Below are 23,258 nucleotides of genomic sequence, written 5' to 3'. Positions count from 1 at the left end.
TTCTAAACCCTACCTATCCATATATCTATCCAAATATCTTCTGAATGTCATAGTTATACCCTTTCCTGTAGTTCCCTCTGACAGCTCATCCCAGAAATGGACCATCTTTTGAATGGAAAAGTAAACCCTCTTAAATCTCTCCCCTCTCATCTGAAAGCTATGCCCTCTACCGTCTACACTGGGAAAAAGACTCCACTATTGTTTCTACTCTTGAACTAGTCTTCTGAGCAGATATCAAGGATGCCACTCAAAATTGGCAGATCAGTGTCTGATGATGTCATAGAGCTTGACACGCAATTTTACTGAAAGTGCTCATGCAAGAAGATAGGGTGGTAAAGAAGGCGGAGTGAGTTGTTTACACTGCCAGTAAAAGAAGCACGTGTGAGGGTAGCATTCAAGAGGTTTCTAAATAAACATATAAAAATGAGGGGAATAGAGGGATGTGGATCATGTGCAGGCAGAAGAGATTTAGTATAAGTTGGCATCATGTTTGACGTAGACACTGTGGGCCAAAACCAGTACCCGTGCCGTACTGTTCAAAACTGTACGTCTAACTGGTGGCCTGAATAGACCACTAGCCTTTTACTTGTGGGAGGAAAGCAATAAATTGAAGCATTTTAAGTTTTTTGTTCTTTATCTTTCACTGTAAAGCAGAAAGATGAGGAAAATTAAGCTTTCTCTTGCCCAGGATCCTGGATTGCAAGGCCTTTCTCTATAGGTATCTGCTGGGGGAGAATTTCCTGAGTTCCAAAACTTCATTGCTGATGTCCAGACTTAAGCTCTTGTTCATCAACCAATAAGCACTCCTCAAAATTTTAGGTTAGTTGTCAGAGGAAATAAAGAAGGGGCAGAAGCGTCTCAGGCCTCATTCTCCCAAGATGGGGTAGGCTGATGTTTGTTGCCTTCTGTCTGGGAGATTCACACACCCATAAGTAAGGACTCGGAGAATTCTATGTTTAAACTAGAGAAAGAAGGGAGGGATCAATTAAAGGAATTTTTTCGATACAGTGAGCAATCATTCAAGTTATGTTTCGTAGGGTTGGCGAACAATGCAATATTAACTTATGTTACTTCTTTGAATTCCAGGATTATTCACACCAGTGAAATTCAAACAACCAAAATGCTCTAATTTGCTGGCACGTTAACACTTCTAATGACTTTGCATGTTAATTGTCCACTTTGTTCCACATCTAACCTTATTTGTTGTAATGCTTTCTACACATTGCATTTGTGATATTCTAATTACCATGTTTTGTTTTGTTTTTGTAGCCTTTGTTAAAGAGTGTGAGCAGAGTACTTCTGTAGATTACTTCTGGTACAGAGAGACCTTGAACATCAGCCCTGATATGAACATGAATGGAAGTGGACTGCAATGGTGGATAGTTTTGTGCCTCATTGCCGCTTGGTTGATTTTGTATATTTGCATTCTCAGAGGAATTGAAAGCTTTGGCAAGGTGAGTTTTAAATAAAATACTCTTTGGCATTTTTTATTTAATATTAATTAAAGGATATATAGTAAGAGTTATATTATATCCAGCTCATTCTTTTCTGAGTTTTGGTTTGATAGCAGTCTTCCAGGTAGCTTGAGGTGGTAGTGATCAGGATCCTATTTCAGAGCCTTGATCTCTGAGGGATTTAAATCCTACTAAATGGAGCAGCTAATAGCATTCACATCCTTGATGAAGGGATTGGCTCAAATCCCATGCTGGAGAAATTTAAATGTGTCATCTAAATTGCGGCTTCAGTGCTGTTTTTTGAGAGATGCTGCCCTTTGAGTGAGATGTCAATCTGAGAATTTGTCTTCTCTCAAATAAATACAGAAATAAGGAGGTGCTCTCTCAATGTCCTAATCAGCAGGTAACTCTCCAGTCAATTTAACGAAGACTGATTATCATGGTGTTGATATAGAGACTGGATGTTTACAAATCAGCTGCTGTGATAATAGTGCCCAGTGCTTTGGTAAATTGAGCTGCATTATATACTTTCCTTTAACCTGGGTTTCCTGAACTGTATCAGCAGTTTCTTCCAGGATTATTATCTTCTGTTGGCATGTTTTAAATCCATATGAAATTAAATGGGTGAAGTAGGATCTCAACGACTGTTACCTCAATTCCAAGTCAACACCAGGCCATCCGGATTAAAAGTCAGAGCTCTTCAAGTAGCTTCCTACATCAACAAAAAGCTATTATTTACCTAAGTATAGCAATTGGAAAGCTTTAAGTTATAGGGTAGCATGGTTAGCGCAACATTGTTAGAGTGCCAGAGATCCAGGTTCAAATCCGGCACTGTCAGTAAGGAGTTTGTATGTTCTCCTCGTGTCTGCATAGATGTCCTCTGGGTGCTCCGGTTTCCTCCCACCCTCTAAAACATGCAGGGTTGTAGGTTAATTAGGTGTATTGGGCAGCATGGGCTAATGAGCCGGAATGGCCGGTAACCATGTTTTATGATAGTGTATGTCTACATTCAAAAAAAAGTTTAGAAAAATAATAATTGCAACACCCCACATTTTCTACATTAATGTACATTTTTTGCATTGAAGTCCATCTAGAGTTCCACACAACTTTTTGCAGATTTCAAGCAGCATATTGATAAGCCCTCATTTAGCATTTCTGTCCAGGGTAAGAACTGAGACCTTTTCATGGCAAATAGCAAGCTGCAAGATGGAACTCACTGTGTGGATCTGCCAAACTACACCTTACTGCATGTTATTTATCTGCCCAATGAACCCAGACATCAAAGGTACACTAGAGTTGTAAAGCACAGAACCATGTCCTTCAACCCATTGTGTCCAATCAAACACTAATCCCATTTAAACGACAATAGATCCATGTTCAACTATACCTTAGAGCAGTGATTCTCAACCTTTTATTCCACTCACATTCTACTTTAAGTAATCCCTGTGGCATCAGTGCTCTGTGATTAGTAAAGGATTGCTTAAGGTGGGATGTGGGTGGGAAGGGAAGTTTGAGAATCACTGCTCTAGACCCAATTGTTACTGAAATAGTTTGCTTGAGAAAAATGATCATTGGCCCATTTCCTTTGGAGTTATGAAACCATGCACATAATGAGCCAGTTAGGTACAATTAAAACAGTGGTTTTCAAACATTTTCTTTCCACCCACATCGCTCCTTAAGCAATCCTTTACTAATCACAGAGCACCGATGGCACCGATGATACCTTGCTTTGGGAGGTGATTTTATAAATGTCTCTAAACATTGTGGTATCTGGCTCCAACAATCCCCTCTGCCAACACATTTCAGATACTGTGTGACAATCATTTCTCTCAGATCTCCTTAAAACTCTTTCCATTCACTTTAAAACTATGCCCTCTTGCTTTTTATATTCTTACCAGAGGAAAATAATTGTCCCTCTCTACCCAATCTATGCCTCTTATAATCTCTCCCCATAACTAAAGTCCTCCAATCCAGACTATCATCCTGATGAATCTCCAATTGATCCTCTTCCATGCAATGTTGGTCACAATTATCCATGGCCAGTAATCAAGTAGGTTCTAATGTCAAATGTAATTTTAATTATTTAAAATTCTGCTAATTTTGTATTGCAGGTTATTTACTTCACTGCAATCTTCCCTTATCTTGTACTTCTCATTCTTCTTGTACAAGGATTGACACTGCCTGGAGCCATTGATGGCTTGATATACCTCATCACTCCAGAGGTAAGTAAGCACACCGTGGATTACTAAAACTGATTGTTGTGGTGTTGATGTGGAGACTGGTTTTCTACAAATTGGCTGCAGTGGTAACAGGGTACAGTGCTTTGGCATATTGAGCTGCATTAATACTTTGCTTTAACCTGGGTTTCCTGGATTGTTTGTCTCAGCAGTGTCTTCTGGGATAATTATCTTGCTATGCTCCTATGAAACGTTTTAAGAGACTAAAGATATTATGAAAAATATAATTTGCTTTTATTACAGTGACTACCATAAAGTAGCAGTCTGAGGGAAATTTCAAGATTCCTTTATTGTCATGTAATGGTGCAGAACATGCAATATTACATGAAATTGCCTTTTGCCTGCCATAAGGCAGACAAAGGGTCACCGTTGGTATCACCCATTGCCTCTTACAATAAGAGAGAAAAAGAATCAAAAGAGAGTCCCTTCAGAGTCACTGTGTCCATGGATTCGCCTCCAGTGCTTCCGCAGCCTCTGCCGCTGCACAGACTCCTGTTTGATTCATCAGTAACTCGAGCTCCAGATCCAAATCTCCAACACAATCTGGAAGCCTTCAGCGCCCAAGGCCCTTGTTGCTCTCAGCATCCTCTCAAATCCCAGCTCTGGTACCTGGTTTATAAAAACAGCTGTCGAGGAGTATGTCCCCACCAAATCATTCAGGGATTTTCCCAACCAGAAACCCTAGATGAACAATGAAATCCAGGACCTGCTGAGAGCCAGATCACAGGCATTATGTACGTAGATCCAGATTTGTACAGAAGGGAGTGGTATGATCTGCAAAGCTATCTCCCGGCCGAAGTGGCGATTCCAGATGAAAATGGAAACAATAAGCGATATCCGAATTTTTTGGGAAAGAATTTTTTCCGAATGGTCAAACTCCATGTTCTATCCTGATTCGATGTTCACGCAAACAAGATAGAGAAGTGATTTTAAGATTTGCTGTTCAGAATGCGAGAAGTAATCAAGACCCTTTGGTAGTTAAGAATTATAGATTTTTTTCAATGCTGATTTGAGTCAAGCTGTTATTAAACGTTGTAAAGAATTTAATTCAGCTAAAGCTGTTTTGTGGAAGAAAGGATATAAATTTGTTTTCTGATATCCTGCTGTCCTTAAAGTTTTTTTATGGAGACTTTGAATCTCAGTTTTTCAGTGACGATGCTGAAGTTCTTACATTTGCTAATTCTCTACCATATAATAAAGAGATGGAAAGTCAAGAAAGGTTTCTTAAACAGCCCGTTCTAGTTCCAAAGAGGAAGAATGGAGGGTGAGAGAAGGAATCTCAGCAGTTGATTGATATTGACATTGATGATGATCAAGTTAATAGAGATCTGGAGGAAGCATATACTTGAAATGATTTGTTTATAAGGTGGTTATTGAAATGATTTGTAATTATGGCTAATTTAAATTTTGCTGCTTTTAATGTTAACGGGCTTAATAATCCAATTTAAGAAAGTGTTGACATATATTTAAAAATTGAAGGTTGATGTTGCTTTTTTGCAAGAGATGTATTTGTCTGTGTAGGAACATCAGAAATTGGAAAGAGATTGGGTTGGTCAAGTTATCGCTCCTTTGTTTAATTTGAAAGCAAGTGGAGTAGCTATTTTGATTAATAAAACATTATCTTTTAAATTGGAATCAATTATTGAGTCAGTTGGTTGACTTGTTAATTGTAATTTTTTTTCTGAGTGTTGAACTTTAATGAATATTTATGCTGCTAATATGGATGATGAGAAATTTATGGTGAATTCTGTTCTTAATTTAAATCAAGCATACAAAAAAAAATTATGGTAGGAGGTGATTTTAATTGTTGTTTGCATCCATTACTAGATAAATCTCCAAAAGCAGTAGTTAGGACTAAAATGGCAAAACAATTGATGGTGTATATGAAAGATATGAATTTAGTAGATATATGGAGAAGGTTAAATCCTAAAGAGAAGGATTTTGACATGATTCTTATTCTAGAATAGATTTATTTATAGTATCAGCACAAATACAAGGCTGGGTACTAAAGACTGAATATAAGAGTAGGATTCTTTGTTATAACATGGACTGGTCCTGAAAGAATTGATAATGTTTATCATTGGAGATTTAATTATTAGAGGTTAAAAAATCTTGAATTTTGTAATTTTATAAGGGATCAAGAGCAGCTTTTTTTGAAAATAAATATGGATTCAGTTGATAGTAAATTTGTTTTATGGGATGCTTTAAAAGCTTATTTGAGGAGACCAATCATTAGTTATACTGCTAAAATGAAGAAACAGCATGTGGCCGAAGTAAGAAGACTGGAGGAGATAGATTTTAGAAAACGATTTACAGTGAAATTTTACAGAAGCTAAGAAAGTACTTTTAGTTAATATGAAGTTATGATATATTTTGTTAGAAACTTATAAATTTGAGAAATTATTACAGAGAAACAGACAAAGGTATTATGAATTAGGGGAAAGAGCTCACAAAGTATTAGCTTGGCAGTTAAAAATGGAAAAAGCTTCAAGAACAATAAATGCTATTAGATATGATTCAATTATTACATACAAACCTCGGGAAATTAATGGCATGTTTCAAAAATTTTCTGAAAAATTGTACACTTCTGAAGTATTGGAGGCTGAGGATAATTTTTTTCTGATTTGGATTTACCTTTTATGAGTGATAAGGATATTAAGGATTTGGATGCTTCTTTTACTGCTAAAGAAGTAATAGATGCACTTCGATCTATGCCTAGTGGGAAGTCTCCAGGGGATGATGTTTTTACTTCAGAATTTTATTAAAAATTTCAGGATTTTTTAATCCCTTTATTGATGAATGTATTGAAGCAGGTGACAGAAGTTCATTGTTTTCCGGATTCTTTTTCCAAAGCAATTATTACAGCTATTCTAAAGAAAGATAGGGACCCATTGAAAGCAGGGTCTTATAGACCTATTTTTTTTATTAAATGTTGATTATAAAATTGTGGCGAAGGTTCTGGGTAATAGGTTAGCTAAATATTTACCAGATTTAATTCATTTGGATCAGGCGGGTTTTATTAAAAATCACTATTCGGCAGATAATATTGTGAAGTAGATTTCTTTAATTAATGTTTCTTGAGAGGAATATAACCTACAAAGAGTTGTTTCTTTGGATGCAGAAAAGGAGTTTGTTAGAGTAGAGTGGAGTTTTTTATTTAAAGTTTTGGAGAAATTAAAATTTGGCCCCTTTTTTATTGGTTGCATTAAGGTTTTATATAAAAGTCCCACTGCTAGAGTTGTGAAAAATGGACAGTTATCTTCACCTTTGATGTTGACCAGATTGACTAGGCAAGGCTGCCCTTTGTCACCAGCTCTATTTGCATTAGTTATTGAACCTTTGGCTCAGGTGATTAGACAAGATAGTAATATTAAATGTATTAAGGTGAAATCTGATGAATTTTTAAAAAATTTATTTGCAGATGATTTTTTTAATAGAACCTCTGAATTCTGTGAAGAATTTATATGATAGATTGGAACAGGATGATGAGGTATCAGGTTATAAAATTAATTGGGAAAAGAGTGAGATTATGCCTTTAACCATAACCATATAACCGTTTACAGCACAGAAATAGGCCATGTCGGCCCTTCAAGTCCGTACCGGTTCACTTGAACAACTCCACTAGCTCCTCCGCAAACCCCTGAGGAAGTAGAGGCTTTCTTCATGATGCCATTGGTGTGTTGGTCCAAGATGCTATATTATTTATTTGTATTTCTTTTTCTACTATATATAATTTTTATATGCATATATTAATTTTAAAAGGGGAGGGGTGCTGAGAGGTTGGGGGGCTGAGGGGTAGGGAGAGGGAGGGAAGGGGCTATAACCATCCAGTAATAAATTAAAATTTCTTTAGTATGAATACTTTATTGCATAATGATTTATTAATTGCATGTATGGAAACAATTTTCAATAAAATATTAAAAAAATGGATACACAAGGTTGTGATAATAGAAGATTTTAACTTTCCACATATTGACTGGGACTCCCATACTGTAAAAGGGCTGAAATTGATTATTTTTTTTGAAGGCATATTGTGAAATTTAAATGGTCAGATCAGATTAAGTATTTAGGTGTTAAGGTAGATTGTAATTATAGTCATTTATATAAAATGAATTATTTGCCTTTATTGTCTAAACTTAAATATGATTTGAATCGATGGATTTACTGATTACATTAATAGGATGAGTTAATTATAACAAAATGAATATTTTTTTCCTCAAATTCAATTTTTTTTTCAACCTATTCCTTGTAAGATTCCTCAAAAAAATTTAAGGATTTAAATGCTTTGGTGAGGAAATTTCTATGGAAGGATAAAATGGTAAGGGTATCATTACAGAAATTAACTTGGAAATATGAATTAGGAGGATTGCAACTTCCTAATGTTCAACATTATTATGATTCAGCACAGTTGAAATGTATTAATAGGATTTCTGATGTAGATAAACCTTTGATATGGGCTAATAGTGAACTATCTCAGATTGGCGAGAAGGAGATGGATAAATTTATTTACGGATGGAATCCTAAATTATTGAGTAATTATAATTTACCTGTTTTGAAACACTTAATGGATTTATGGTATATAAAAAAAATGAAGTCATAGGTACTCAAGGTAAGATTTCAGGTAAAACTCCTTTGTATCAAAATAAACTTTTCCCTTTTATACTTAAAAATCAACATTTGAAGTTATGGAATCAAAAGGGTATTAAATTTGTGCCAGATTGTTATGAAGTAGGTTATTTCATTTATTTTCAGGGAATGAAAGAGAAATATGATAGATCTTCAAATACTCTTTTTTCTCATTATCAAATTAAAGCCTTATTGTTGGATAATTTTAAATGTTCTCTACCATTTCCTAGATGATCTAAGTTTAAAATTTTACTTACTGAGGGTGGTAAGAAGGAATTTATATCTGAGATGTATGCTTTATTACAGGATAAAATGCTTAAGCTGGATTTTTTCATAAATCTAGATTGAAATGGGAGAAAGATTTAGGTTTATGTATTTCTCAGGTTGATTGGATGAATTTATGTAGGGATAGTATGACTAAAATTGTAATTGCAAGTTATCGATTGGTTCATTATAATTTTATTCATCAATTATATTTAACTCCAGAAAAATTAAGGAAATATAATTTTATTTCTTCAGATTTATATTTTAGGTGTCATAAGGAGGTAGGTTCTTTTTTACATTCTACTTGCTTCTGTGAGACGGTGAAACCCATTTGGAATAAACGTAAGGAATTTCTAGAAATTATTTTGAAAGTGAAATTTTTATTAGACCCTGTGGTGTTTTTATTGAGTAATATTAAGAGGATTAGTTTAGAACTGAAATTAAGTAGATTTCAAATCACTTTTTTGAGATTGGCTTTAGCTGTGGCTAGAAAATGATTGGCAATTACTTGGAAAAATGTGATGATTTGAGTATTCAGAAATGCCACATGGAGTTGAGGTATTCCATTGGAAAAGATAACATAACACATAATAATTATTCCTTTTTTTAAAAAAAACTTGGAACCCGTATTTGGACTATATGGGATTGAATTATTAAACCCCCTTTGTGCACGTTAGTAGTGTTGCTCCAAACTATGGTAATTAACTGACAAATTTTTATGTTATGTGATCGCCTCTTTCTTTCTTCTTTTCATATTTTTTGGGTTAGATTAGAGGGGGATGGGTGGGTTAAGGAAGGCGTGAGGGTTGCAGGGGATTTGGTTTCTAAAAAAAATATCTTCTATGTATTTTGTGTCTTTTTAAGTTTTATTCATTAATTGTATGTTTAGCATATGGATCATGATTTAATAAATAAATTTTTCAAAAAAATTTAAAGTTAATAAAAGAGGTAATTAGTGAACCAATTACATTTTTTTCTCTCACTTAGTTTCTTTTTATTTCAGTTGACTGTTTTGAACCAACCAAGAGTTTGGTTAGATGCAGCGACCCAGATCTTTTTCTCATTGTCTTTGGGTTATGGTGGACTAATTGCCTTCTCCAGCTATAACTCAGTGAAGTAAGAATGTTATTTCTCAAGTAAAGAACAAACAGAAATAAATGAAGAAAGTGAAGATGTAGTAAGAGTTTATAAAGGTGTATTAGATGAAAAGGAGATAATTAATTTATCAATGTTGCATACAATATTTCAAATGATTATTTTTGCTATGTTAACAGCTACTAGCCAAGCATTCAAAAGAGCAAGCATTAAAATTGTGTGCAAAACAATTAAATGTAACTGCATTAATCATCCTCATACTAAAGATTGCAATAAACTAGTACGTGAGGGGTTGTCTGTGAAAATAAGAGCAGGAGTAGCTATTTGATGTCCAGACACTGAATTCTTCAATGCGGCAACCCCTTTCTTGAGTACCTGGTTTCTATTTCTGCCCATATTCCTTGATCCTTTTAATATTAAGAAATATATCTTCCTCCTTCTTCTTGAAGAGCTGGGCCCATTCCCTTCTGTGATCGAGATTGTGACAGGTTCACCACATTCTGAGTCGAGAAATTTCTCCTAATCTTGGTTCTAAATTTCATACTGAGGTAATGACCCCCTGGTTCTGAATTCTCCAGAAATCAGGAACATTTTCCCTGTATCTAAACTATATAGCACAAGTAAAGTTTTAAGGGTTTCTATGAGATCCCCTCTTATTCCAAACACCAGTGAGTAACTGACCCAATATCACCTTGTATGTCAATTCTGCCATCCCAGGAATCAGTGTGGCAACAAACATTACATTCTTTGCATGGAACGAACATTTTTTTCTCAGATGAAGAGGTGAAAACTGCATTCAGACTTCCAGTTGAGGTTCACTGGAGCCCCCAAACAGTGAAAAGTTATCTTGGATTCCTCCTGATATTTCCACCATCAGAGGAACTCCTGTTAAACCACTCCAAATTACAATCTGGAAGCAGCCGAGGACAATGGTCGCAGTAAATGTTGTGGGACCAGACACTCTAGCTGCTGTACTGAAAATTTGCATTTCAGCAACAATTGTGCTCTAACTAAACTGTTCCAGAATACTGGCAATGCTAACATAGAGAAGTACTCAGCTGTGTGCTGTCACAAAAAGCAGTGCCAATCCAATTGGGCTAATCACCAACCTATCAGTGTACTCTCAACCACCAGCAATGTGATGGAAGCACATCATCGACAGTGTTAGCAAGTGGCATTTACCCACCAATAACCTACACACTAATACCCAGGTCAGATCTCGCAGGACTGCTTGGTTCCAAAAGGCATCACAACCCTTGGTCCAATGATAAGGTGTGAGTAACTGCCCTTGACATTGAGATCATGTTTGGCTAAGTGTGGCATTAACAGGCCCTGGTAAAATTTAACTCTCTATGGATCAAAGGAAAAGCACTCTTGCAAATGGCATCATACCTTGCATAAAGGAATATGGTTGTGGTTGTCAGAGGTTAATCATTCCCCCTCCCAGAATATCAGTGCATGGGTTCCTCAAAACTTTGTCCTAGACCTCATCATCTTCAACTGCTTCATCAATGACCTTTCCTCATGTTTATGGGCTGAACTAGATGTTTACTAATGATTATACAATATTCACTTTCATTTGCAACTCCAAAGCAAATGAAGCTGTTGTTGCGTGAATAAGGCAAGACCTAGTAGACCCTACAGGTGGCAAGTAATATTTGTACCACCTTCAAGCAAGAGAGTGCATCAGTGCATATTCTTGACACGAGTCATTATCATTGCTGAGTCCCCTACAAATATTATCCTCAAGGTCACCATTATCCAGAAACTCAATTAGACTAGCCGCATACTCTAACTACAAAAGCAGATAAAAGGTTGGGTATTCTGTGGTGATGACTTCCTTTCTGATTCCTCAAAACCTTTCCACCATCTCCAAGGCATGATGGACTACTCTCCATTTGCAAGATGAGTGCAAAGTTCATAAATCTGCACAGCAATCCAGGACAAAGCTAGCACCTTGCTCGATTGGCACCCTATTAACCACTAAATGCATATTCCCTCCATCACCAGTGGCCAGTGGCCACAGTGTTTACATGATTTAGAAGGAGCTGGGTGAAGAACTACACTGCATTTAGTAAAGACTGTGCCAGTTCCTCCCAAATCTGCATCCTCTACTACCAAGGACAAAGATAGAAGGTGAATGAGAACATAGTTCCACTGCAGCTCAACACCATCTATAACAGGTTCTCATTTTAACCTGCCCTTCATCCTGGAACTCCCTCCTCATTAGGATTGTGAGTGTACCTTCATTAGAAGGACTGCAGTCAAAAAGTCAGCTCACCGTCACTTTCCCAAAGGTAATTTAAATGCTGAATCTGGATCCCAGGAATGAATTTTATTTGAAATGGCAGCCAGCGTTTTACCCCAAGATGCTAAATGAAATTAGATTCAGAGATGAGGCTACTAGCTTTGCTGAATAAGATAAAGGAAGTACCTCTAAAATTAGATAATGACTTGCATAGCAAAAACATTTCTGCCAATTCTGAATTAGGATGCACGTATCAAGGGCTCAGAAAATTGAACAGGTGTTTTGAGATAAATGAATATATTGGTAACTTCTGGACTATTATTTGAACAGAAACCCCAATTCATTCACTAGTGGAACCATGACGAGAGATTATATATATATATATATATATATATATATTATATATATAAATTGAAATCATCAAATTGTTAAATTATATAGCTTGCAATTAGTCAGATAAATACAATACCCCTGCCACCTATCTTCCTGTCTAATAGCTTTAGTTATCCTCAGCTGGTATAAATCAACTGACTAATATAAAAAGTTCTGCTTTTTAGGAATGACTGTGAGGTGGATGCTGTGACAGTAGCTGTTATTAACAGCTTTACTTCGATCTTCGCTTCCATTCCCATCTTCTCCATACTTGGATTTAAGGCAACTATGGCTTATTGGGATTGCTTGGACAAGTAAGTGGAGTTCTACAAGCTGTTCTGCTCATTGTAATCTATGCTAGTTTAATAAAAAATGCACTGTATCTGGACGTAGTGTTATATATTTCACGACATATAAATAGATGTGTGTTGTGCACCTCTAAGAAGTTGCTGCTCTAGTCCCCCTTAAACCTCTTCCCTCTTATTACAAGCTCCTGTGTTTTAGTGAGTGTCAATTTAAAGGTTAACACAGGGTGAAAACCTTTCACAGCTCACAGACAGAAAGGCACAATTAAATATTGACTATAGATTAAATAATGCTCTGGTAGAAGACAAAACCGCAATGGTGTTTATTTAGGAGAAACCGATGGTGACTGCGATGTGATTGAAAGTCATGTGATTGGGAATCTTGAAGAATCATCTTTTCAATATTGATCAGAAAGTGATCTGAAAAAACAGAGGTGAATGACTCTGTGAAAATGGACAATTATGTTGATTCTCCTTTTTAGGGGAATTATTGTTGAACCACTGTGACCATTGTTATGGTCATTTTGATTGACCTATATCTGGGTAAATGAGCAGGATCATTCCTTCATTTGGATTGTAACCATTCTGATGGTCATTTTATTTGACCTATGCCTGGGTTTTGGAAGCATTGTGCAAGCCACATGTTTTGTATCCCCTTTGCAAGGAAGAGGGGAGTGGTGACAATCATTCATATGAAAAGACATTTCTCTGGAAGAAACTCAACAAGGATTTGTGAGTTTCCAGCAGACTAATCACACAATTTATCTCTCTCTCTCTCTCAATTCCTTTATGATTACTTCTGTACAACAGTTTAAAAGTCTGAGTTTCAAAATAGGATTTCTAAGACTGAACTTTGAATTGACTTTCCAGAATTATGCCAAAGCTGTAATGTTTTGGGGTATTACACACACACATAGGTATATTCGCGCATAGTTGGGGTCAAGTTTAGTTAAGTTGCTATATTGTTAATAAATATATTGTTTTTAAAATAATATTGTCTTGGTGAATTTCTATTGCTGCTGCTCTGTGAAGTAACACTCTCATCATAAATCTATGCTAGTTTGACAATCATCTACCTGGGAAAAAGACTGTGAACATTCACATTAGCCCATAGGATTCAAGTTCGACTGAGAGGAAGGATGTTCTAATTGGAGGCCTGTGATTAGTGGTGTGCTGCAGGAGTCAGTGTTTGTTCAGTGATGTTTGTTATCTAGTTTAATGATTTGGATGGCAGTGTAGTTAACATGATTTGTAAATTTATGGATGAAACCAAAATTGGTGATGTAGTAGACAGTGAGGAATGAACTTTATATGAGGATGTTGATCAGTTGGGAAGGGGGACCAGGGCACGACAAATGGGATTTTAACACTGACAATAACGTAAATTGGAGGTGCAAATCTGTAGAGAGATAATAGCTGCAGGAAACATAAGGGGATTTTAACTTTGCACATATTGACTGGACTCCCATGCCGTAAAAGGGCCAGATGGCTTGGAGTTTGTCATATGTGTTCAGGATCTCCTATTAGCGAATGACACAGAACAGGTGACAGAAGTATGCATAGGGGAATATTTTGGGTACAGAGAAGAATAGGTCTGAGCCTTGGCAATTTTGAGGAAATGAGAAAGGATCTAGAATGCTTGGATTGGGATAAATTGTTTTTGGGCAAGGATGTGCGAGGTAAGTGGAGGACCTTCCAAGGTGAAATTTTGAGAGTACCAAGTTTCTATGTTCTTGTCAGGATCGAAGTTGAGGTTAGAAGGCATAGAGAATCATAGTTTTTGAGGTATATTGGGGATCAGGTTCGGAAGAAGAGAGAGAGCTGTATAATAGGTATAGAATACATGGAGAAAATGAGGTTCTTGAGTATAATAAATGCAAGAAAAACCTCAAGAAAGAAATCAGGAAGGCTAAAAGAAGACATGAGGTTGCTTTTACAGATGAGGTGAAGGAAAATCTTAAGGGTTTCTACAGGTATATTAAGAGCAAAAGGATAATAAGGGTCAAAATTGGTCCCTTTGAAGATTAAAGTTGTTGGCTTTGTATGGAGCCCAAAGATATGGGAGAGGTCTTAAATGTCTTATTTGTATTCTCTCAGGAAAAGGGCACAGAGTCATGGGAAGTAAGGAAAACAAGCAGTGAGGTCATGGAACCTATACAGATTAAAAAGAAGGAGGTGCTTGCTGTCTTAAACCAAATAAGGGCAGATAAATCTGCAGGGCCTGACAAGATATTCCCTTGGACCATGAGGGAGGCTAGTGTAGAAATTGCAGAGGCTCTGACAGAAATATTTTAAATGTCCTTAGCCACAAGTGTGTTGCCAGAGGATTGGTGGGTGGCTCACATTGTTCCATTGCTTAAAAATGGTTCCAAAGTAATCCTAGAAATTATAGGCCAGTGAGCCTGACTTCATTAGTGGGTAAATTATTTGAAGGTGTTCTAAGAGATTGGATATACAATTAATTGGATTGCCATGGACTGATTAGGGATAGTCAACATGGTTTTGTGCATGGTAGATTGTGATTAACCAATCTTAGAGTTTTTCAAGGAGGTTACCAGGAAAGTTGACAAAGGAAAGGCTGTGGATGTTGTTTATGTGGACTTTAGTAAGGCCTTTGACAAGGTCCCACATGGAAGGTTAGGCAGGAAGGTTCAGTCGTTTTAATGGTGAAATAGTCAACTGGATTCGATATGGCTAGATGGAAGAAGCTAGGGAGTAGTGGTAGATGATGGCTTCTCAGACTGGAAAACTGTGACTAGTGGTGTGCCTCAGGGATCTGTGCTAGGCCATTGTTGTTTGTCATCTATATCAATTATCTGGATGATAATATGGTAAAATGGATCAGCAAGTTTGCAAATGACACTAAGATTGGAGGTGTTGTGGACAGCGAAGAAAGTTTTCAAAGCTTGCAGAGGGATCTGGACCAGCTGGAAAAATGGGCTGATAAATGGCATATGGAACTTAATGCAGAAAAGTGTGAGGTGTTGCATTTTGGAAGCACAAACCAAGAAAGGTAACGGTAGAACATTGAGGAGTGTGGTATTACAGAGGAATCTGGGAGTACAGATACAAAATTCCATGAAAGTGGAATCACAGGTGGTTAGGGTTGTAAAGAGAGCTTTTGGCATATTTGCCTTCATAAAACAAAGCATTGAGTATAGGGTTTGGAATGTTATGGTAAAGCTGTACAAGACATAGGTGAGGCCAAATTTGGAGTATTGTGTGGAGATTTGGTCACTTAAGTACAGGAAAAATATAATTATGATTGAAAGAGTGCAGAGATGATTTACTAGGATGTCGCCCAGACTTCAGGAACTGAATTACAAGGAAAGGATAAACAGGTTATTCCCTGGAGTGTAGAAGAATGAAGGAAAGATTTGATGGAGGTATTTAAAATTATAAGGGGGATAGACAATGTAGATAGGCTTTTTTTTTCCACTGACAAATGGTGAGATACAAACCAGAGGACATGAATTAAGAGTGAAAGGGGTAAGGTTTAGGGGGAACTTCTTCATACAGAGTGGTGAGGGTGTGGAATAAGCTTCCAGTTGAAGTGGTGAATGTGGGTTCAGTCTTGACATTTAAGAGAAATTTGGACAGAAACATGGATGGGAGAGGTATGGAGGGCTGTGGACTGGATGAAGGTCAGTGGGACTAGGCATAATAAATGGTTCAGCACAGACTTCAAGGGCAAAAGAGGCCTATTTCTGTGCTACAGTGTTCTTTGGTTGAAGTGGGAGGTCTGGAACTTCACTAAGTCAAGCAGGGCAGAATTTACACAATGGATGGTAGGGGTCTGGAGAGTGTTGTGGAAGAGAGAGACCTTCAGGTACAGGTGTATAGTTACATCAAAGTGGTGACTCAGGTGGACAAGCTGATGAAGAAGACACTTGGCATGCTTAATTTCATTGGGTGGTCTACTGGGTACAAAGGTTGGGATCTCATGATTCAGCTGACCAGACTGTGTGTAGGTCTGGTCAACTAGTTATAGGAAGTACATTAATGAGTTGGAATGGGTGCAGAGGATGTTGCCAGTTCTGGAGGTATATGATAGACTGGGTTTTTATATCCCTAGGTCAGAGGAGGCAGAGGGGTGATCTTATAAAATCATGAAGGGCATGGATAATAAATGCTCATGATCTGCTTCCCAAGGTAAATGATTCTCTAACTAGGAGGTTAGAAGGTTAAAGACGGCTTAAGATAAGAAGGAAGAGAGTTGAGGGTTCTAAGGGACAACTTTTTTGCTTAGAGAGTTGTCTGTATCTGGAATGACCTGCCAAAGAAAAGTGAATAAGTTGGTATAATTACAGTGTTCAAAAGGCATCCCTACACAAATCAAAAGGGCTAAGAAGAACCAAGTGAAGACAAATGGGACTAACCTAGAATATCGAATTAGTCTGCAGATGAGTTAGGCCAAAGCATTTGTTCCCTGCTGTGCAAATCTTTGATGCTCTGGATCTATTTTATTATGCTGTTGATCATTTTAAAAACCTCTAAGTTCATTATTCACCCTCCAAGGGATGTAAATCCAGCCTCTCCCTATATCATGAACCCTCCAATCGCACCAACATCCTGGTAAATCTCATGTACTCTTTCCAACTTAATGGCATTGTTTCTATAGCTGGGCAACCAAAACTCAACAAATGTACTCTTGCCAATGCTCCTTGTGTCATGATATCCCAATTTTTGCACTCAATATCCCTCTGAATAAAGGCAAGTGTGCCAAATATCTTCACCACCTTGTCCACCTGAGCAGGAGGCATCTGTATGGGGCATCGTTTATTTCATGGGCTTGCATGATATTAAACAAGTTGGGTCAAGGGTTTTGTCAACTGATTTTTTTTTTACAAATGTGGATTGTTGATCATTCTGCTTGATTTTACTTCTTTCAACAGGAATATATTACTCATAACAAATGAATTTGATATTCAGGATGGAAACATTACAAAAGAAAATTATGATGGTTGGTTAAATGATCTGAATGCTACCCATAGTGACAGAATCTTGTTTCTCAATTTGAAAAATTGTGACCTTCAGAACTTACTTAAACAGGTATTTCAATTTAATTTCTATTAGAGACACCCTTGTTTACACTACATGAATTGTATGAAACCAGAATCCCTTGCACTAGGAGATTCAGAGGTTGTTATGCTTTCCCAGTACAGTACTTCAGTCTGGCTTTTCAATCATATGATCACCTTTGCTGACAGTTTATGAAAAATCTATTCAATTGCCCTCAAAGCTCTACACTGTCTCATTGGCTGATGTTTTATTCCCCACTACCTTGTCCTACAATTCTCATTTTAAAGTTATTATTTGATGCTTCCACTATTTTTTTTTGCCCTGGTAATCCTAGATGATAACTGTACTTTTCGCCATTTAACCATTCCGATTAACTCCCTCATTTTTTAATGAATGCTTTGATAACCTTTGTAATATATGATTCCCTGAAGTGAGAATCATATTCCAGTTGAATTCCAACTAATATTTTATAAAAGTTCAGCATTGCCTTGTTCCTATTGTGATCTATTCATCCCTTCTGTATCTCCTTGGCGTAGTTTTCTTGTCCCCTTCACAAAGGCTTGCTTTTATGCATTCTACTGCCTCAGATAACGCACTTTAAAATTAGTTTACAGTTTGTATCATCTCTCCCCATTCTTCATAACAAAACAAGTCACTGTTCCCCTTCTGTGTAATCCATTAAATCTGCTATTTGTAGGAGCTCTCCTGAAATCTACCCTGTTGTCAACTGTGTTTCTGCATTTTAGGATACCTGTAAACTCTCAAATATGCCACAAGTAACTTCATCAGTACTTCATCCCTCACTATTCTAAAGTGGAATTCAGAATCATAAGTCCTTTTCACGCTTGCAAGTGATTCCCTAGTACAATCTTCGGTGTCTGCAAATGTCAGCGTTGAGATCAGGCAAGTGTGAAACGGGTAATTGCATTGTGGGATTGAAATGAGCCAAGTTTTTGCATGAGTGCAGAAACGTGAAGGAAGAAAAGATTAAAATGAAGATATAAACTTTGCCATGTGAAAGTTGCAGTGAGAGAGAGAGAGAGGAAATAAATAGCAATAGCAGAAAATATTTAAATAGCGTTGGAAAACTATAGCGCACAATTTATAAAGATCATGGGGAAAAAGGAATAGCAAACCTGACTTCCCAGAATTCCATGCAGCAGAGAAACTCCTCTATGAATGCTCCATGCCTGTTCAGCCTTTTCTCTGCCGCATGGAATTCTGGGAGGGCAGGTCCGCCTTTGCTTTTTCCCCACGGTATTTATAAATTGTAAGCGATAGTGCTACCAACTTTCCCATGCTGAATAAATTGAGCACTATAGCACTACCAATTTTCCCACCCTGGTTAAAAATTGTGCTCTATTGCTATTTATTGCTAACACTTTCTCATGGTCCCTTGTAAAGGTTTATATAGGTTGGCACAATATCAACAGGGGCTGAAGGGCTCACACTGTGCTGTACATAAAGTTTAATAATGTTACAATTAGGCATGATTAATTTTGTTCCAATATCCCATTCTCTAAAGGTAAGGGTAAGAGGGCAAAACTTTAGGAGAAATATTAGAGGATGCTTCTTCACTCAGAGAGTGGTGGCAGAATAGAATGATCTTCCGAATGAGATAGTTGCAGCAGGGTCCCTTCTGTCATTTAAGAGAAGGTTGGATGTGTACATGGAGGTGAAGGGGTTAGATGGATATTGGCAGAGAGTGGGAGGATTGAGCTAGTAGAGTTGTCCTAGTGAACCGGTGCGGACTCAAAAGGCCAACATGGCCTGTTCCCGCTCTGTAAATGGTTATATGGTTATAAGATCCTAATACATTGATCAGAATTTAGGGCACTCGATGTGTCATGATGTCACCAGTAGTAGGTAGAACAGTTTTAACCCCAGGGATGGCTCCTTGCATGTGTGAAAGCATTCAGTGTCCCAGTTAGGAGTGGTCAAGTGTGAAAATCCAAACCTCCATGCCTATCCTGAGACACAGAATGGCCAAGTGTGAAAGGGGTTATTGTGAGATTTTGCTCACATTTTGATGGCTACAAGAAATCTGTTGAACAACCACCTCAACCTAACTCCTCTAAGAACAGGAAATAACCAGTGACTGTCTTGGAAGCAACTATTTGTAGGTAATGTCAGAAGCGAACAATGCTCCAATGCAGAACCTGAGAGTAAAACAGTTTACTATGTTAAGTGAAGAGTGCAAGAGATTTCCACCCACATAAAGATTGAGAATGTGTTCTATTTCCTAGTTTTACATTTCCCAAGCCATGCAAATCAATTACTATACATTTACAACCACATAGAACTTTAAACCATGCATATTTTTTTTTAATTCACATTTTGCAATCAATGTAAATAAAGTGCATGGTTGAGAAATAGGAAATAGCCATACCACTAGTTAAGTGTTAAGGCAATATCGTAAACCATGAGCAATGGTCAAATGTCATGATGGATCAATTAATTTTATAACATTATTACAATGTATATCAATGTCCCTGACTAAGCAGATTTTATCTCAGTAAAACAAAAACTGCTGATAGTTAGAAACAGTGACCAACACAGCATGTCATCAGTCTATTCTAATAAAGGCTTATGATGGAGTGAAAAGATGCATTTTTAGGGATACAAAACGCAAGAGGCAAAGAATAAATGAGAAAAAGCCGAAACTGCATTTCATCTATGTTTTCACATCAGGGAGGAATGGCAAAATATAAGATTGGTTCAGCATATAAATGTAAAGGAAGAGGCCATGGGCCATGAAATTGAGACTTCTGCAGTGTTGAGAAAATATTTTGAAATGAAGTTAAACTATTCCTAGGAAAGATCTCATGACACTAGCAAAAAGAAACAATGAAAGTTCTCTTGATGACCTCAATATGACCTCAAATAATTTCATTAAAATATTTTGTTTTCTGGTCACATTATTGACTGTGCCTAATTCCAAATGCTTCTCCAGTCAGTCTATTGACCTACAAAAGTGGTTCTCAACCTTTTTCTTTCCACTCACATACCACTTTAAGTATTCCCTATGCCGTAGGTGCGCTGTGATTAGTAAGAGATTGCTTAAGTATGTGGGTGGAAAGAAAATGTTTGAAAACCACTGATTTAATCCTACCTAATTGACTTGTCATGTGTACAGTTTCATAACTCCAAAGGAAATGGGCCAATGACAATTTTTCTCAAGCAAAATATTTCAATAACAATTGGGTCTAGAGCAGTGATTCTCAACCTTCCCTTCCCACTCACTTTAAGCAATCCCTTACTAATCACAGATCATTAGGGATGGCATAGCGATTACTTATAGTGAGTGGAAAGAAAAAGGTTGAGAAACACTGCTTTTGATAATAATCACTTTTTGATTCCCAAGGTGTATGGCTACACAGTTCCTCACATTTAACTCTATTAATCAATCACTCAGTCATCACAATATCCTCATCCCACATGTTCATCCATCTATTTTTGTCTCAATTCAAATTTGATCAATATGAGGATTAACAATTCTAATCATCTATTGCCGGGAGTGCTACACAAGAACTAATCCTTGCCAAAGCATATATTTTTTCATTCTAATACCTTAAATACTGTATGTAATAATTGTTTCTTCTGAATGATTGCTTGCACTAACCTTTTCAGATGTATCTGAATTGACAAATGTGCAGTTCAAATAAACATGGCATTATGGACTAGAAAATCTTTATTTTTTTTAGCCAGGAGTTCTGGGAGGAATCATTTGGCTGATCTAGTGCTTGGGAGAATTTATTCCTGACCTCTGTACTTCTGAATTGAAACACAGAGTTCAGGAATGAGCAACTGGTCAAATAAGAGTACTGTATTTTCACTCCTATAAATGGCGCACATGCAATAACACACATAGAATCATAAATAGTGTAAAAATATTTTCATATAGGATGCATGCATAGACCACATTGGTGCAGTATTCTAAATTCTGCCTGACGAGCAATTTGTATTTAATTGGGACATGAGACAAAACACATTCCCATGGTCCCAGTGTCTGCCACAGTTAATCTGCACCCATTCAATTTACCCAAGAGGTGTCAATCGCCCATTATCTAGATGATATAATCCTGCAATCTTTTTGGAGAGAAATCAATTAAATAGATGGAAAACAAGTTTCAGAGTTAAGCAGGATTTTAATTCTGTCAACATTTCTTTTAAAGAAGTTTTTTTAAAAATAATAATATCTTGTTAATCTCGTCCCTCAGGGGATGGATCTGGACAATTAACATTGATAAGGTGCAGTGCCCTAGCCAGAATATCATGTTTCACAGAATACCATGGCATTCAGGCCAAAGAGATATTCCCAAGATCTGAATTTTGACATTTTGTATGCACCCATTTCCCACACCTGCTTTAAAATGTGCACATTCTCTCACTGCTGCTATTGCAATTCCCACACTTGCTTTAACATGTGTGCATTCATTCATTGCTGTTATTCCATCCCTACACCAGCTATAAATGGAGTGTGTTCTTTTACTGCCGCTATGACATTCCCATGCTAGCTATAAATTGTGTTCTTTTATTGCCACCATTACATCCCGACGCTAGCTATAAATTGAGTGTGTTCTTTTCATGTGCAGATAACATCGTCAGCCTATGATCTAGCCTAATCAGTATAAAAACCCCTCGCATTTAGTGCTACCTTTGAGATCTAGCATGTCAGTTGTTTTCACAATGTTGGAAGTCAAATGCAAATCTTACACTGCTAATTTCAAACTGAAAGTTGTTACCAGAGCGGAAGAAATTGGCAACAGAGCAGCGAGAAAGTTCGAGGTTGGCGAATCCTCCACTCATGAATGGAGGAAAGAGAAAGATGCACTTGAGAGGATGAATTCACGAAAGCGCACGTGTTGTTGCCCAAAAGCTAAATGGCCACAGTTAGAGTCTGACTTGAAGGAGTGGGTTCTTAGTCGAAGAGAATAAAATCAGGCAGTATTTACAGTCGCCATTCAGATGAAAGCAAGGCTATTGTCACGAGAAAGAGGCATCCTGGATTTTAATGTGGGGATATCCCCTGGATATCAAAGTTCATGAAGTGAAACTGTTTGTTGGTAAGAACTAGAACAACTATAAGTCAGTGACTTCCAGAATATTGAGAACAAAAAAAAGCATTGATACCCACAACTTCATTGCCAATGAACAATGCAAACTTAAAATCACCCCTGTGGATGTCATTAACATGGATGAAGGCCCAACGGCCTTTGACCACATGAACCGTGGCTGCTTCTGGAACAAAAACTGTGGCCATAACCACAACCAGACATGAAAAGTCATGCTTTACATGGTTGCACTGTAAGTGGCACTAAAATGAAGCCAATGATCATATTTAAAAGAGAAACATTGCTGCGAGGGGAAAAAATGCCCAGTACTGTCATTGTGCACTGTAACAGAAAGAGCTGGATGGACTCCAATGTTATGAAACTGCGTGGAAAGGTGTTACAGGCCTAAACCAGGCAGATTTTTCCCCTCAATGAAATCATTACTCCTATTTGATCCATGGCATTCACAAAGAGCATTCAGCACAAAAGTCTCTAAATTCTATTGGCGTCTACATTGACATGTAAACTGCAGCCACTCGATATTTCTGTTAATCATCCATTCAAGATGTTCAGCAGATCAG

The 23,258-nt window shown here is 37.2% G+C and overlaps 1 protein-coding gene across 3 annotated transcripts in view; it reads left to right on the top strand.

The window, feature by feature from the left end:
- The window catches only part of LOC138749032 (sodium-dependent neutral amino acid transporter B(0)AT3-like), a 54,407-nt gene that overhangs the window by 6,415 nt on the left and 24,734 nt on the right, over positions 1–23,258 (top strand). For all 3 annotated transcript variants that reach the window (XM_069910078.1, XM_069910070.1, XM_069910062.1), the window contains 5 exons: positions 1,270–1,454; positions 3,566–3,676; positions 9,585–9,697; positions 12,482–12,610; positions 17,497–17,653. In XM_069910078.1, the coding sequence (XP_069766179.1) occupies positions 1,270–1,454; positions 3,566–3,676; positions 9,585–9,697; positions 12,482–12,610; positions 17,497–17,653 (695 nt within the window). The remainder of the gene's footprint in view (positions 1–1,269; positions 1,455–3,565; positions 3,677–9,584; positions 9,698–12,481; positions 12,611–17,496; positions 17,654–23,258) is intronic.

Source organism: Narcine bancroftii, chromosome 1, assembly GCF_036971445.1.
Source record: "Narcine bancroftii isolate sNarBan1 chromosome 1, sNarBan1.hap1, whole genome shotgun sequence".
Taxonomy (NCBI): Eukaryota; Metazoa; Chordata; class Chondrichthyes; order Torpediniformes; family Narcinidae; genus Narcine; species Narcine bancroftii.
This window is presented reverse-complemented; position numbering and strand designations above follow the sequence as displayed.